Source organism: Sinohyriopsis cumingii, chromosome 16 (genome assembly GCF_028554795.1).
Source record: "Sinohyriopsis cumingii isolate HCF-2022 chromosome 16, ASM2855479v2, whole genome shotgun sequence".
Lineage (NCBI taxonomy): Eukaryota > Metazoa > Mollusca > Bivalvia > Unionida > Unionidae > Sinohyriopsis > Sinohyriopsis cumingii.
Window position 1 is genome coordinate 82,057,973 of NC_142976.1, and position 16,879 is coordinate 82,074,851.

The window sequence follows — 16,879 nt, forward strand, 5'->3', positions numbered from 1 at the left end:
ATGTTTTGAAGTTTGAAAAGATCCATCTGCTCTAACTTTTTCTGTCAGAAAATATCCACAACTAACTTTTTCTGTCAGATAATATCCACAACTCACACCATAAAGCATTCCATTTAACATCTGGCACTATTTTCTTTATAAGTACAGACTGGTTCACTATCTAGCTTATCAATGAAATGAATCTGTGGGGCAAAGATTACATATGAAGAAACCGTTGTTTCTAGGAGGTCATATACAGTTGCTATAAATAGCAAATAAGCAAAGTACTCTTAGGCTATTCTTACACAGCAGTCACCTCAAATTTATGTGTGGAATTAATGAGATGATAATAAAAATAACAAAAAAAATACTTTATTGCTTTATTTTATTTTTATTTTTTACTGTACAAAAAACAATCCATATACACTCTAGCATAAGATGTAATGTGGTGAAAAAAAATGTAATCATTACACCAAAAGCGTAATGGTTGACATGTATGTATTATGTACTGAACTGAAATATAGTGAGAACTGGATACCATATTTACTATAGATATTGGGACATGATAGCATTTCCACGCTTTTCTAAAGATAAATTTCCAGGTCATTTCCAGCGTTTTTCCAGATTGAAATTACTTTTTTCAAAGTTCACATATGATCATTACTGAATGGAACTAAAGAACATTTTAGATTATAAAACATGCATTTTCTAAATCTAAAGATGTTCCTCTTTCAAGACTCCAAAAACATCAAAGTCAGAAAAGATGATCATGTACAAAACCACAAAATGTATCACATGAAACAAGTTTTATTATATACCTATAAATTAGCATGTAAAGTCATTTCAATGTACAGAATAAAAATTCTAACTTTATTTTGCCGCATTATGTTGCTAAGTGAGAACCACATAATGAACATAAATTATGTTTTGCTTCCTTTCAAACCTTTAATTCTAGAGAATTCTATAGCAATATATATATATGCATTTCAGAGAAAGTAACATTTCCTACTACAGTATGAAGAAAGAAAACAATGCAAATTAATCTGAATCTTGTCTTTTTAATGAAAAGTGTTTAACCCTGAATTTATCTGTGCCAATAAACTCCCAAACAAGATTTTTCAAACAACCAAATCTCCTTAAAATGATATGGTTATAAATCCATCATCTAAAAAACATTTTTAAAAGGGTTGATTTAAACTTTGATAAAAGACCTTCAAAATTATATACTGTTATATAAACAAGGACTGAAAATACAACTTGTCTTCTTGTAATTCGTTAAACCAGTCCCCAAACATGTATTGATACAGGGGCTCATATCATTTTTTAATATATACAATGCTGTCTGGCATTTCTGCGCACCTAAGGTTTCCATCTCCAATACTGAAGTAAAAATGTATGCTGAATTTGACTTATCAACGAAAATAAAATACTGTAATGCTAACCATCTGAAAAGAGGCAATTGTCACCACAATATTCTGTTCAAAATAGTATTAATTTTGGACACATGGGATACCTCCACCATGTTTTCATGACTCGCGATATATCAGCCAATTCTGTGCATGGCTTTGAAATGATGTAATATTTATCCATCGGGCTATAGAAATGAAATACATTACTTTGGGCTGTTTCTATCAGCATGTTCAGTCGAGTAATTTCATCAGGTTTATAGCTAGTTTTACAAAATTCACAAAACAATGCTAATAAGCAAACTAAACCAATCTTGTAAAAAAATGAGTAAAATTCAATATTTTATATAAAAAAATGAGCTATTATGTGGAAGAGAAACAACAATGAATAGGGTGTAAAGTGTTTACGTCTTGTTTATGGGGAAAAAATACTAACGAATTTAGAAACAGACTATATGCCGAGAAATTTTGTGAGAGTCACATTCTAGTGGCAAGCTAACATGTTGGGCAGCAGAGGGTTTTGTACGTGTGGGACAATTTCATGTAAAATTGGAAACCTTGATTAAGATGCATAATTTTTTTAAGATAAAAATTTCCATCTTTTATTTGTATGATTCTAACAGATACATAGGAAACAGGATTTTCTGGGTCACAGGTTCAAGTGCAGGAGTATGACGCTTTATCAATAAAGTGTGGCAAAACTCTAACAACATGAAATCACCTTATCGGTAATATAAATTAATACAAGGAGTGCAAGCGTGACCACAACCATCCGCTTGATTCGACTTTTCTCACGCATATTTTATCACTTCAGAATCGCAAGAAGACTGAAAAAATACACATATACATTCAAAAGACAGTGACGTACCAATGCATAACTCTCGGGCGACCATCACATGAATCCAATATGGCAAATTAACCTTCATTTTCACCATTATTTTCTCAGAAATGACAAGTATTATAATTGTTATGTCATTATTCCGCAGTTAAACAAGATGAAACTATGATGTAGATGAAACCTGACTCAGTACTCGCCATTTGCATTACTAGTCACATGACTTCACAAATCTCAAATAAGCGCATCGGAAGTCCAATATTCACGTGATATCAACCAAAAACTCCTTTGTAATGTTGTTGTGCAGAAATTCATTTATATTAAATGAAAGACAGACACTTTTTGTAAAAACCAGCAATCTGGCCAGTCTGATTTATCAAGCAGAGATCACATGTCAACGTGGTGGTCACATGATACAACAAAACTTCAGAAGTTATTCTCGGAATATATAAATATGGAGGATTTTGTGTTCTTCTGTTTTTCTATTCTTATCACAACCAGTATACAACTTTCATTAAATTTTTTTTCTTCTCTCTACAACCTTAGAAAAAGTGGGTTGTCAGATTTGTGTACTCATGCAACTAGCAATACAAATCGCGAGTACCAGGTCACATTTTATCATCGACATAGTTTTATCTTGTCTTTCAGCAGATTAAAGACATAACGATTTTAATACTCACAATTTCTGAGAAAAAAAGTAATTTTCATATCGATTTCATGCATGTATCACCCAATCTAACAACATTTAAAGTTTTGCTAGGCCATCCAGTGAGCTGCTATGCTTTGCCACCACCATGTTGGCCTCGTGTGATGCTCGACTGGTTTTCATACGTTCCATATAAGGAAAGATACGGATATCGAGCTGACTTTGAAAATAAAGGTCTACTAGATGAATCTAATCCACTGGGCATTTGGATTGGCTCAGCATATATGTTTATTGCAAACAACCAAATAATCCATACTGCACTCTCCGAATATTCTGGTTAGAACTCGATAAATTTAACTCACTATCAGTTTAGTTATGACTCAATTACGTGATAGTTTTGGGCATCAAGTGGTGGCGGAATATTCCCGTGAACAATAAGAAACAAATCTTGCTTGGTTATACGCAACATTTTGAATGTTATCCAACCGAAAACTGTATCAAACAAAATCACAAATGAGAGGGAAATAATGGATCAATTGCTTGAAAACATCCGCCATTCACGCTGAGACCTGGTATTAGGTGCAAAATAACCAAGACTGAATTATTTTCAGGTCAACTATATGACAGTATCTCGCAAATAAAAATCCTTATTTGAAAATACATTCACTTGAGTGCAAGTGACAAACTTTTCACTATCATGGGTTACAGAAAGTATTATTAAAGCAAGTTATTGCTGTGTATACTATTTACTCACACACATCAATGCCTGTTTGTATTAACAATAACTACAGATACCATGCAAATAAAGGTCTGGGTGGTGAATAAACACAACTGGCAGCAAGCAGTAAACTCATTGTTTGAACTTACCAACAGGACATCAAAGACAAAGGATATTTTTATTACAAAGCAAGCCAATCTCAGAACTGACTTTAGATACTTTTATGCCGATTTTTTAAAAAAAGGGTTTCAATACAAAGGTTATGTTATTACAAAGCAAGCAGACTTCTGAAGCCAACTTTGAATTCTTTTAAGTTGTTGATTTTTTTTTTTTTTTTTTTTTGTTTTGAATATACAAAGTCAGCTGTGATATGGAAACTAACTTTGGTTCCTTTTCACCAGTTACCATGGGAATGTGGAAAATTTTGAAGATGTGGAGAAAATAAAATCATTTGATGAATTCATGAAGGCCAGAAGAGAAGATGATGATTTCGCAGACAATATGATAATAAACAAGGATGAAATTCTAGTGTATTTTGATCACACTGGTGGACAGACTGACAATAAGATGGGGGTTAAAAATGTGAGAATTAGCATGACTGATGCAGGTTTAAAAAACCTAACTTTAGTCCTTGCATTTTCCGCTTCAGGATATGTGTTAACTCCAATGATAATTTTTCAATCATGAGAAAGTTAAACAAATTTTCTCGCACTGAAATAATGGAACATACATGTGCAGGAGAAGTGCTGTGCTGGTGAGATGATGCTGCAGTGGATTAAAGAATTTTATCTCAAGTGCATGGTTTAATTATTATTTTGTTTTAAATTTTAGTTGAAGTGCATTTTCCGACATGTAATTTTTGAATGATTTATAAGGTGTCCCACAACTTATGACTCGAACAAAAACGATATGTCCCAGAACATACAGTGCACACAAAAATGACTTTAAAAATTAATTTATTGTGTCCCAACAAGTACGGTGTCCCAGCATATACGGTAAATATGGTATATGCTGAACTGCGATATAGCTGTAGATTTTATGAGCTATTTCTATAGAAATGATGCACTGTTTTAAGAACTACATAGATGCTTCAAGTTTCATCAACGAAGGTAGGTCTAATAATATCCTCTTAAGATCTGAAGGCAAGTTTTGTTCTTTAATATAGTGTGACTGCCTTTTCAAGAAGAAAAAGCCACGAGAAAAGTGCTTATTATAAAAATATACAAAGTAAAGAAATGTATACAGCCTGTTCAAGGCAAACCTCCAAGCCAAATAAATGTACGCTTGGTAACATCAGTGCTAAAGCAGATGAGAACTATGATACCTGGGATATAAATAAGATTTCCTGTAATGATTATGACACCTGGGATATAAAATAAGCTCACCAGTATTGACTATGGTACCTGGGATATTAAGTAAGATTAACTGTATTTAGTGCAGGCAGGTAAGAAATGGAACACAAAAGTTGTGAAACATTATATACACTTGGAATTTAAATTTGAATGAAACTGCATGTAACTCCATTATTTGTTGTCTCCAATCTTAAATACCAGATGAATCGCATACATTTTATTCTCAGTGTTATTTGAAACTTCTCTATGGCTGCTGACCCAGTAAGTTTACAAACTATAACAAAGTGGAATCAATGACCATACACACTGCTGGCTGCATTGAGTAAATGGTAATTTTTCAAATTATTGCAAACTGGAATCAATGACCAAGTGCAAAGCTGGCTGAATTGTTTTTAATTTTTCTTCAACAAAAGCTTTAATCCAATGACACATGTATACATCTGCACAAATAGCAGAACCACAATTTTAAATGACATTTAATCATTTATCAAGGTTTTCCTCTATGTTCCCAAGCTTCTACACCTCAAATACTACCTGTTTTTAAAAACCTGACAAAATAAAAGATTACTTTCACTTCACTTGTAAAAAAGAAAAGAAAAGAAATAGGCCTTTCTAAAAAATTGGATAAACAATGACCAACTAACCTTGATTCAATCATTTTTTTAGCTGATTCAGCATATTTGATCAGTTGTTTTCTGGCATCTCCTGAGTATTTGGGTTTTACCAACTTGACTGGGATGTCATTCATGATCTCTCTGTACATAGACTGGGAAACTTCTGGTGTACAGACTGATGGAAACATGGGATCCTTCCCCAAGTCACAAATCTTCCTTTCTAGCAGCCATCGATTGAATGACTCAGATGGTGCATCAATACCTGAAACAATTAAATAAATAAATTATTTTATTTCATTTTTCATATCTATTGCTGACTTGAAAATTAGAAGAAAGTGAGAAAGCTATTAATAATAAAGAACAAAGAGTCCAACTAGACCAGAGATTACCTATAAGGCTGACATCTGCCTAACAGTCGAATTGCCAAACAATCTAGGTCAGTAGGAAACTTTCTTTGAAACCACTTCCAATGCTGTTGATTGCTCGTGTTAAAAGCTGTTTCAGTTTTTCTAGTTTTGTATCTTTAGCCATATATGATTGCACAACAGCATCATTTGTCTAGTACTGAAAAACCCCTATGCCAGGAAGCTTTGTGTCAAAATTGGTCAAATTCTATTCTGATAAAGTTGAGTAAATGCTTTCTTCATGTTTAATGATGCAGACCTGCAAATTTACTAAGTTAAAGACACGATACAATTTGTAATGCTGTAGAATAAGTCAAATTAACTACAGCATCTAATAATATTCCCTGTCATCAAGTTTAGTTTTAGTCCGTTTTGTTGACTTTTCATTCAACACTTCATAATTTGGTCTAAGCATTATAAAAAAATGATCCATCCTGATGCATTTCTGGGAAAATTCATCACAGTCATGCATAACTGTTTTCAAAGAGTCCAGCAATTGGTTCAGAACAGCCGATTCGTTGGGAAAGCCCTAAACTCCCGCCAATGAGATTCATTCTGATATAACCATCATAAGATATCACCTAAACCAGTACTGTCTGCTTCCATCAGTTGTAGCCATACAAGCTGTTGTTGATTTCTGTCCTAGTTGATAAATTTCAGCAAACACTATGTAAATATACACTGCACTGGACTGATACTCATTTGTATTAGTATGAATGGTGCTTGTGTAAACATTGCTCAGACAAAACAGAAACTACTGCCCTTTCAAGTTATAGTTGCAAATGTTGCTTGTCTGTATGAACGAATTTCTGACTCTGACAATACAGTGGATTTTGGCACCCATTTAAAAGTACAGACAGGTCCATTAATGTATTATCAATATAATGAATCCATCAAAGTTTCTAACTGCAGAAGCACATCTGTTTTCCTGGAAATATGTCATGTACAGTTGCTATAAATAGAAAATTAGGAAAGCACATATACATATAGGATGGACAAATGTACTCTTACACTATTCTTAAGCAGCAGTCTTCTTTTTTAGAATATTGTCCAATTTATATGATGAGTGGGACTAAAGAGATGATGATAATAATGACAATCACAACTTTTTATTTCTCTATTTTTATTTCATTTTTTATTATACCAGAAAAAGGGCATCATCCATATACAGGTGGGTGTAACATGTAATTAGGTGAAAAAGGCATAATGATTACGCCAAAAGTGTAATGGTTGATATTTATAGGGAAATATAATATACACTGAGTGGGTTTTTTGTGTGCTGTTGCTAAAAAACTTTTCAGGAAGGAATGACAGATATATGGATATGCATATGGACAGACTGACAGACATATGGATATGCATATGGACAGACTGACAGACAATGGATATGCATATGGACAGACTGACAGACAAGGATGTGTAGATGGACAGACTGAGACATATGGATATGCATATGGACAGACTGACAGACAATGGATATGCATATGGACAGACTGACAGACATGGATGTGTAGGTGGACAGACTGAGAGACAAATGGATATGCATATGGACAGACTGACAGGCAAATGGATGTGCAGATGGACAGACTGACTGACTTGGATTTGCAAATGGACAGACTGACAGACAATGGATATGAAGATGGACAAACTAAAAGACATACTGGTGTGCATATTGACATACTGACAGACATAATAATGTGCATATGGATAGACCGACAGACATATGGATGTGCATATGGACAGACTGATAGACAAATGGATGTGCAGATGGACAGACAGACAAATGGATGTGCAGATGGACAGACTGACTGACATGGATTTGCAAATAGGCAGACTGGCAGACATATGAATGTGCAGATGGACAGACTGACTTGGATTTGCAAATGGACAGACTGACAGACAAATGGATATGCAAATGGACAGACTGACAGACAATGGATATGCAGATGGACAGACTGACTGACTGGGATTTGCAAATGGACAGACTGACAGAAAAATGGATATGCAGATGGACAGACTGACTGACTTGGATTTGCAAATGGACAGACCGACAAATGGATGTGCAAATGGACAGACTAATAGACAAATGGATGTGCAGATGGACAGACTGACTGACGTGGATTTGCAAATGGGCAGACTGACAGAAATATGAATGTGCAGATGGAGAGACTGACAGACATATGGATGTGCAACTGGACAGATTGACAGACAAATGGATGTGAAGATGGACAGACTGACTGACATGGATTTGCAAATGGACAGACTGACAGACATATGGCATAAGAAATGGCCACTAACTAATAGCATATGAAATTAAGCACTGCCGTTGTTACATCTGATATAAAATAAGTTTTGACTATGCAAAATCTTGACCTACCTTCTCGAGAATGGCACAGCTCTTGATATTGTTGCCGAAGCTTTGAAGTCAACTGAGATCGTAGTAATTCCAGTTCTGGATGAGGGGGGGGCAGTGTCAATGGCGCCCTCTCATAAATGACAGCATTAGTAGGAATATCAAAATTCCAATAAGGACTGAAATGATTATGAAATGTCTTTTGATAAATCAAGTAAAACAAAGAAGAAATTTTCAAATACAGTAAAATCTGTCTTTGAGACATGAAAATTCCTACCACAAAAGACAAGTACTTTTTCAGTACAGGTCATTACATTATTTAACATGATTGATCAAAGCATCAAGATTCGGCTCTTAAATAACAGATGGTAATGGCCTTCACAACAGGTTTCACTGCTGAGCTCACTCTATCCTCTTACCGCATGTTGCCAATTTTCTGGCCAATCCTAAATAAAGAGTCCTCAAAGTAATAATTTCCAGGAATCCAAGATACGATAGTTTCTTCTTTTCAAATGATGAGTGTTGAAACATGCTCTCATCTTGAGCTGTAACACGATATTATTGATGGCTGCTACAGCAGTCATATTGGATATAACATCAACATCATTTTCATTTATGATCAAACAAACATCATCAGAAGATTTCTGATAAAAACCATATGTCAACATGATCAGCCATTAGAAGGAGTAGCCAAAACAATATTTTTAAAGTGGTCATCATGGCAGCCACAATGAATGCAAGATTGGCACCACTTTTGTTTAGGACCAACTACATATCATTTGAAACCTTTTGTTTAGGACCAACTACATATCATTTGAAACCTTTTGTTTAGGACCAACTACATATCATTTGAAACCTTTTGGTCAATATGACTTTCCATTTTGAGGAACAGAAACAAAAAGATTTTCAAGATGATCACAGTTTAGTTGTTCTTGATTTAAGATAGGCACCATTTTCATTTAGGACCAACTATACACGAAAATAAGTCTTTGACAGGAAACCCAATGTCTGCATGACTTTCTGTTTAGCAAAACTAGTGATGGCATGATTTTCATAATGGCTGCCAAGCTGACCAAATTGCATCTCAGGTCAACAACATTTTAATACTGAACCAGCTAGGCATTAAAAATGTCTTCCAGCAGAAACCCCATGTTGATATCCCCATCCATCCAGGACATTTGAGTGATATCAAAATTTTTAAGACAACTGCCATGATGGCAATATCATATGTGAGATCATTTAGGACCAACAAGACATTATAAGAAGTCTTTTGGTGAAAATCCAATGTCTAAGATGCCAATGAGTACCTGGGTACTTGGGCACCAGCCCAATGATAAAAACCGGGTACCCCTTTAAAAAGAAAAAGTTTCCAAGTTCAGATCAAGACACAGAATAACGATTACAGTTCAAGGCTAGTGTTGTGTGCGCATTTATTCATTGTCACAGGGGCTTTTATCATTGCTTATAATTTACCTGTCATACATATACTACAAAATAATACAAGGAAGGACACTTTTCTTCATTCTCGCACTTCCTATTTAAGAATTAAGGTTTATATTTTATGCCAGATTTGACATTTCACATAGGATAATATATTTAGTACCGATGCTTAGCTTAGGCATTCAACTTTGTATGCCTGTTCAAAGTTTAGCTTACTTTCATACCTTTAAGGAATGCCAGACCATTTTCCCACAACTACTGTTTGACATTGTTATGATCGTGCCTGCTTAATATATAAGTGCAATGCGCTGAATGAAATATTGCCCTCTCACTGGCCAAAGGAAAGTGATGTACTGCACCTATTTAAAACTTATTTTGGTTTTATTATATATAGTGCATATATGATTGATTATTAAATTGGAAACAAGGATACTAGCCCCTGTGTTCCTTGTTAGACTTTGGTTTAATTTCCTAATCTTCTATTTATAGTATTACATGAAACAGTTCCAAGAAAATAGATGGGTTTCTTGAATGTGAAACTAAGTGTCAGATTCATTCTATCTTGAGACCATATATGCAGTGAACCAGTCTATATTAAAAATAAATGGTGCCAGATATTGTGACAAACGGGCTTTATCAATATGACTGATAGATGTTAAATTACTCAAAAATGTTAGAGGAGGGCACTTTTGTTAAACTTAAAAACATGCTGCATCTGGAGAAGGACAAATCAACAGTACTTAAAAAATTCTGAAATAAGAATTCAACAGTGATGTAATACAACAGTCATCATTTGTGGACTTTAGAACTATTTGCGAAAATTACTGTAGACATGTAGACTAGTTAAAGAGAGTTAAGCATAAATAATTTATCAATTTCTTTTGTGTCTGTACTCATGTACTAGCTGTTAATCCACATGGACATGGAGTTATCTGTAATTATGGCATGTAATACATAGATTGTCTTATAATGCTCAGATTATGCTCTTTTGCCACTTATATTAGTAATAATTACGCTTATACCTCTCTTAGGGTTTGGCATGTGTAAACGCACAACAAAGCAGTTCAGGTTCACATTTAATACAATTTCCCTTTGATTGGGTACCTGGGTAAGCGATCATTAGGATCGACGGGTACCTGGTAAAAGTTTCCTAAAATTTTGCCATCTCTACAAATGTCAATATCATCTAATAGGAGGAGAAGCTATAACAAGATCTTCAAGATTACTGCTGTAGTGGCCATATCAGCTTTCAGAGTGGCACCATTTTCACTTAGGACTAACTATATATCGTAAGAAGTCTCTTGATTAAATCTCCATATCAATGTGACTAGCCATCTTGAAGGAGGAGTACTAACAAATGTTTCAAGACCACTGCAATTGTGGTCATATTGGATTGGAGAACAGCATTATTTTCATTCAGAATCAAATAAGCATCATATGAAGTCTTCCAGTGAAAACCCCATGCTGATTAGACTTTCAGTTCAGAAGGTCTAGCTATAAAAAGATCTTTGAATATCCCTGACCCGCACCTTTTGAGTCCCAAATCAATAGTTCTTCCTTAACTAAAGTGCAAACCATCCACAGAGTTCAGTAACCACTGATGGTGAATAACTCAAGTTATTTTGCAGAAGGGATTTGTATTTTTTCAGTCACAGTGACCATGAACTCTAACCTTCTGACCTAAAGATTAAAAGGGTTCTTTCTGACCCCAAATGCAAGTTATCCACAAAAGCTGGCAACTGCAGATTTGGAAAACTCTTGAGTTATTGTGTGGGAACCATTTTTCTTCTTGCATTCAGTCATCCTGATCTTTGATTGTTGGATCCAAAAACCAAAGGTTTCTTGTTAACCCAACTGCAATCCATCCATAAAGTTTAGTACATGTCAATGGTTGACAACTTGAGAAATTATGTGGAAATGAAATTGGTAACAAATGGCTGGACAACATCAATGCATTCAACCTTCACCTTATCACAAGCATATCAAAAGAAGAAAAAGTAAAATTTTATATGCATTCAGGGGTAATGCTGAACATAGATTTTTGGGAAAATGACTGTTCCATCATGAAGTGATGGTAAAAATTATAATAAGTGAGAGAGAATTTAAATTCTGAACTGAAAATAAGTTTGTCAACAACTAGTACTTTGCTGATTCTGCAGGTTAATTGATGTTCAAGCACACAAAGTAATCATCGTAATTCAAAATCCGTCTATATGCCTAACTTCATTAAAAACATTGGACAGTTAGCGTGAAAACACATGACTGATATTCCTGTAAGTCAAATGGGCATATCCAATTATGTTTTCAAGCAAAATAGTGACAATTCACTATAATTTCTTCAGTTTTAGTCTCTTAACTTGATTAATGATGTTGTATTTGGTTTAGTGGTTGAAAAAAATTGGGATTTTATTTATGGCAGTAATATTCGTAAATATTTTCAGAATAAATAATCACAAGTTTATTTAATTTATGTTTCTAAAGTTTTATGCCTATTAACATATTTTGTAACTAAAACCCACAAAAAGTCTCTATTTTAAACTGAACATGGCTGGGTTCAATTACCAGGGATCACGCTGGGCTTCACCAATGTCGCAAATTGTGATTTTTTTTCCCTACTGGTGACAAAATATACCATCTGGAATTTTTTTGGCTACAACATTTTTGGCTGTTAAAAATTGTATACACAGTCTTGGGTCTGGAGTCAGAAATTCAAAGGCACTATAACAAAGCCGCAAACTTGGATATAAAATTGCTCTGGAATCTATTGTTACATAAACAAATCCCTAGTTGTTACTGACAAATCACCCTAACATAGCATACTTATACTGCATCATAATCTGCTTATGCTGTTGTCTGGCCTCAGTACTGTATGCCGTAATATAACCAAAATAGTTGTGCTACCTGACTAGCTACAACTGACAACCTCTGAAGGCAGGAACAACTACAATTGACCAGATGACAGCATTATTTTTTTTGTGGAAAATTGTACCAGAACAAATTGTTTTGCTGAAACTTCAAGACAACTGATTACCATTGAAGCATTGATCGTTCTGAATAATACAAAGCAAATGAAAACAAAATTCTGTCTCAGTCAATGTTCTATAATTATTTGATGTTGCCACAGCAATAACCGATGGGCATTTGTTTGTTCCTTCAAAGAGTGACTTGAGCCATGTGTTCAATAACACATGCACCTTCATAAAAAGCAAACTGAGGAACTTTGATCAAAGGAAGTCAGCAAACAAATTTAAATAAAAGCATTGTTTCATTTTTCAAAGTGACTGGAACAAATTTATTGTGCCATGTAAGTTTCCTGTTTGCAATACAAAAATTCATGCTTACGATTGCTACTAATGGTGGTGTAAAACTCAAATTAAAGTTAAAATATTTTGAAACCATAGATATCTGGCCATCAAATTAAATGAAGGTGGGACATCTAGCAAGAATGTTTGTTAAATGTTTTAAATTGTTCAATGTTTTCATTTCCCTATGAATAGCCTCATCCCCTTGGTAGCCTCGACATCATGGTAGTTCTCTCTGGCTGACCAAAATCTAGGACAATTTAAGTACATGTACATTTAACATAAACAACTATACAGCCACCTGCTACTAGGATAATGAATATCAGAGTGAACTGTTTCATGAAACTTTTTTGTTGACAATGGGATATAGATTAAATGAGGACTATCATTTTTTAGATATACATGTTAGTTGTATTTTCTAACAGGATTTGACTTATACATAAATTTTCTAACATATGATCAAATACTTAAATTCATGTATTTTTCACATACATGTACATTATTTAAAACATTGTGGAGTGTACTACACAAATGTAAGTTGTCAATATAATAATAATAATAATAATGAGGACTTTGTATAGCGCCTAATCTTTAGAAGCCCTAAGCGCTTTACAACATTAGACAACACCTATAAGATAAAAAAACATATGATATGATTACAAAAACAAACACCATGAAATTAGAAAACATTTTAGAAAAAACATGCTGAGAATATTTAAGGTAGGAAACATTATTAGGTCTTTAAGTTTGTTCTTGCAGTCAAAATAAGTGAGTTTTGAGAGCCCTCTTGAATGTGATCACTGTGTCTTTGTGTCTAAGTTCAGTGGGCAATTCATTCCACGTTGCTGGGCCCTGGTATACAAAAGAACACTGTACATATGACTTTGTTTTCATAGTGGGAATAATGAGTATACGACTATCAGAAGAGGAGCGTAAGTATCCTGCTGGTGTGTACGCATGGGTGAGGTCGGATAGGTATGTTGGACTAGAGTCCGACATTGAAACGTAGCACAGAGAACAAATTTTGTGTTTGATTCTGGATCGAATGGATAGCCAGTGTAGGGTACAGAGCAGCGGAGAGGTGTGCTCTGATCGTGGTACTCTAAGTATCATCCAAGCAGCTGTGTTTTGAACTTTTTGAAGTTTCTGGAGTAGATATTGAGATGAACCAGACAGAATTGAGTTAGAATAGTCCAGTCTTGAAATTACCAATGAACACACAAGTGTATGCACGTCCATTTCAGACTAATTGTCTTCATATAATCAAAATTTCCACTGATTTATTTTTTGTTTCCCCCCCCCACCATGTTAATCCTAGTCACTGATGACTGGTCATCTAAACAATTTCACTTGTATGCATAATTTCAATTTATTTTCAGCTAACATTAACTTGGTCCCAAGGATGTTGAGATAAATGGACAGTGTTGTATTATGAAAATGGTGACATTTTTTGAAAACTGGCAATAAAACATTGAGGTTGGAGATTTTTTTGCCGAAACTATTTTAAAGCCAGCGCCAAGCCTGATTAGGCAGGCACCTGTTCATGTCAAAGTGAAGCTACATTCGCTTTCAAGCTGTACAGCAACTGAAGCGAAAATTTCACAGATTAAGGAGACTATTTCAACTGAATCACCCACTAGCATAAGCAAAAAATAGTAAAATGAAGCAGTCCCTTACTAAACCTGGTAAAAGATAATTCCCAAATGTGTTTCCCAATTTTACATTTTTCTGTCCACAATATCAGAAAAAAATCACCCTTGGCAATCTTGGCAAGTCAACACATGAGCCTTGTACTGTACTGAATATAAAACTCACTGCATTCTGGAGATATGGGTTGGGTTGTTTATGGTGCTGAGGTTGGTTGTTGCTTAGTATCAAAAGTAGGTCCATGCATCTACTTTTTGCTTGTGATTAGCAGTAACTTCCATAATGAACACATCCATCAAGTTAAATGACAGCAACATTGTCAGAGAAATGAAAATTGCAACTCTTATTACTATGCCAACAGTGAAAATGTGAAAAAACCTATAAAAGCATTTGTATCAGCAGCCTCATACAAAGTCAATGTTGTCGTTGTTTTAAATGTAATATTTTGTACTTATCATTCCTAGAAATGTAATATTATCTCAGACTTTCATACATATATATATATATATATATATATATATATATATATATATATATATATATATATATATACACACACACACACACACACAGTGGAATCCCGCTATAGGGTCAAAAAAATTGGATCGCGTTAATGTGGGGTTTACAGTATTTTACATTTTTCAGAGAACAACTCATTGGTACATATATGTGTATTCATGTCTAATGTATATGATGAATAGGGTATCAGCACTGTTTACTATCATGCCATCGTGGCATTCAGTTCATCAATAATGCATATAATTCCAATGAAACATTGCACACAGATGTACAATATTCAATAATTTTTTTCCCAGAACATTGTGTCTGAATTCAACGTCTAATATACAGCATGAACAGAGTATCAACACCGTTTACTTGTCATCTGATATCGTACCATCAGGGCTTGAAATTAATCCATAATATATGAAATTAATCCATAATATATGTAATTCCATTGCAAAAATTGCATATATATTTAAACTGTTCAATAATTTTGTCACACATCATTATGTGTCTGAATTCAATAGGAAAAATTAACAGCAAAATTAGGTTAAAAAAGACAAAGCACGTGTACGGTTCATTACGCTCCAGGGTCTCTGAACAGTGTCTGTACAAATTTCATACTGCTAAAGTTTTCTCATATGTGTTTCCATGTACATTTATCCGTTGCAAATTTCCAATAATTAACGCTTGTATGCCTATTCATTTGAAACGACTGCAGCTAGAATAATTAACAATCAACACATGCTTTCAGCGTGCATAAAACTTCAGCTTTTGTGAATATCGAAAGCTGAACGCATGTACAATTTCATACCCTTTCAATTCCCAGCTAATAAAGCAGACATTATTTACTGGTCAACTGATTGCGTCTAATAACACCGCCAAGCCCAGAAAACATGTTGGTGGCTTTCATTTTTTATGTTTATTAAATTCTGAGAATCTTTTATCAACCACCGCATTATTTGCTGCTAGGTTGTGTATGCAGTGAAAAAGGAAACACATGTTGGCTATTGTTTGAGCAACGATTGTATACAGAATTAATTGAAGACAATTACAACGACAACTTAGTGGCTTTACTCATGGATCAGGAACAAGTAACATTTCCAATAATGTTTATTTTGGCATAACACTTCACGAACCTGGTGAAATTGTTCAATTTCAGAACCCAAGCCACGATCATATTATATTCAAATTCATACTCGAACTATTCCCCAAAATGATAATAAACGTTTTACACACTATTTCTCATACTTCAACAAAAGTATTTTTCTGGGTATGAGAAAAATACACGTACATGTATTTAAAATTTCAGGAACCATGCCAAGATCGTATTATATATTGTATTATATTCGAATTTATAAACGATCTCTTTCCCAAAATAATAATAAATTTTTTTGCGCAAAGTGGAGAGAATAAATTGCATTTGTGAACTTGCTTTTCCATAAAAGTAAAATATTTTTATAAAAAAATAGGAAATTAATAACAAGTTCATAACTAAACCCCATACACATGTAAAACCCGAGAACTAAGTGCAGTAGGCATGCAATGGTCATGAGTCACTTTAATAAAAAAATTTAAAGCTGAATGCATGTACAATTTCATATCCTTTCAATTTCCAGCTAACAAAACAGACATTTTTTACTGGCCAACTGATTGCGTCTAATAACACCACCAAGCCCAGC

At 34.2% G+C, this 16,879-nt stretch overlaps 1 protein-coding gene across 1 annotated transcript in view; it reads right to left on the minus strand.

Moving 5' to 3' along the window:
- The window catches only part of LOC149780897 (mRNA (2'-O-methyladenosine-N(6)-)-methyltransferase-like), a 73,471-nt gene that overhangs the window by 45,553 nt on the left and 11,039 nt on the right, over positions 1-16,879 (minus strand). The window contains exons 4-5 of the mRNA XM_089937992.1: positions 8,332-8,486; positions 5,581-5,812 (exon numbers count right to left, since the gene is read on the minus strand). Coding sequence (XP_089794118.1) covers positions 5,581-5,812; positions 8,332-8,486 — 387 coding nt within the window. The remainder of the gene's footprint in view (positions 1-5,580; positions 5,813-8,331; positions 8,487-16,879) is intronic.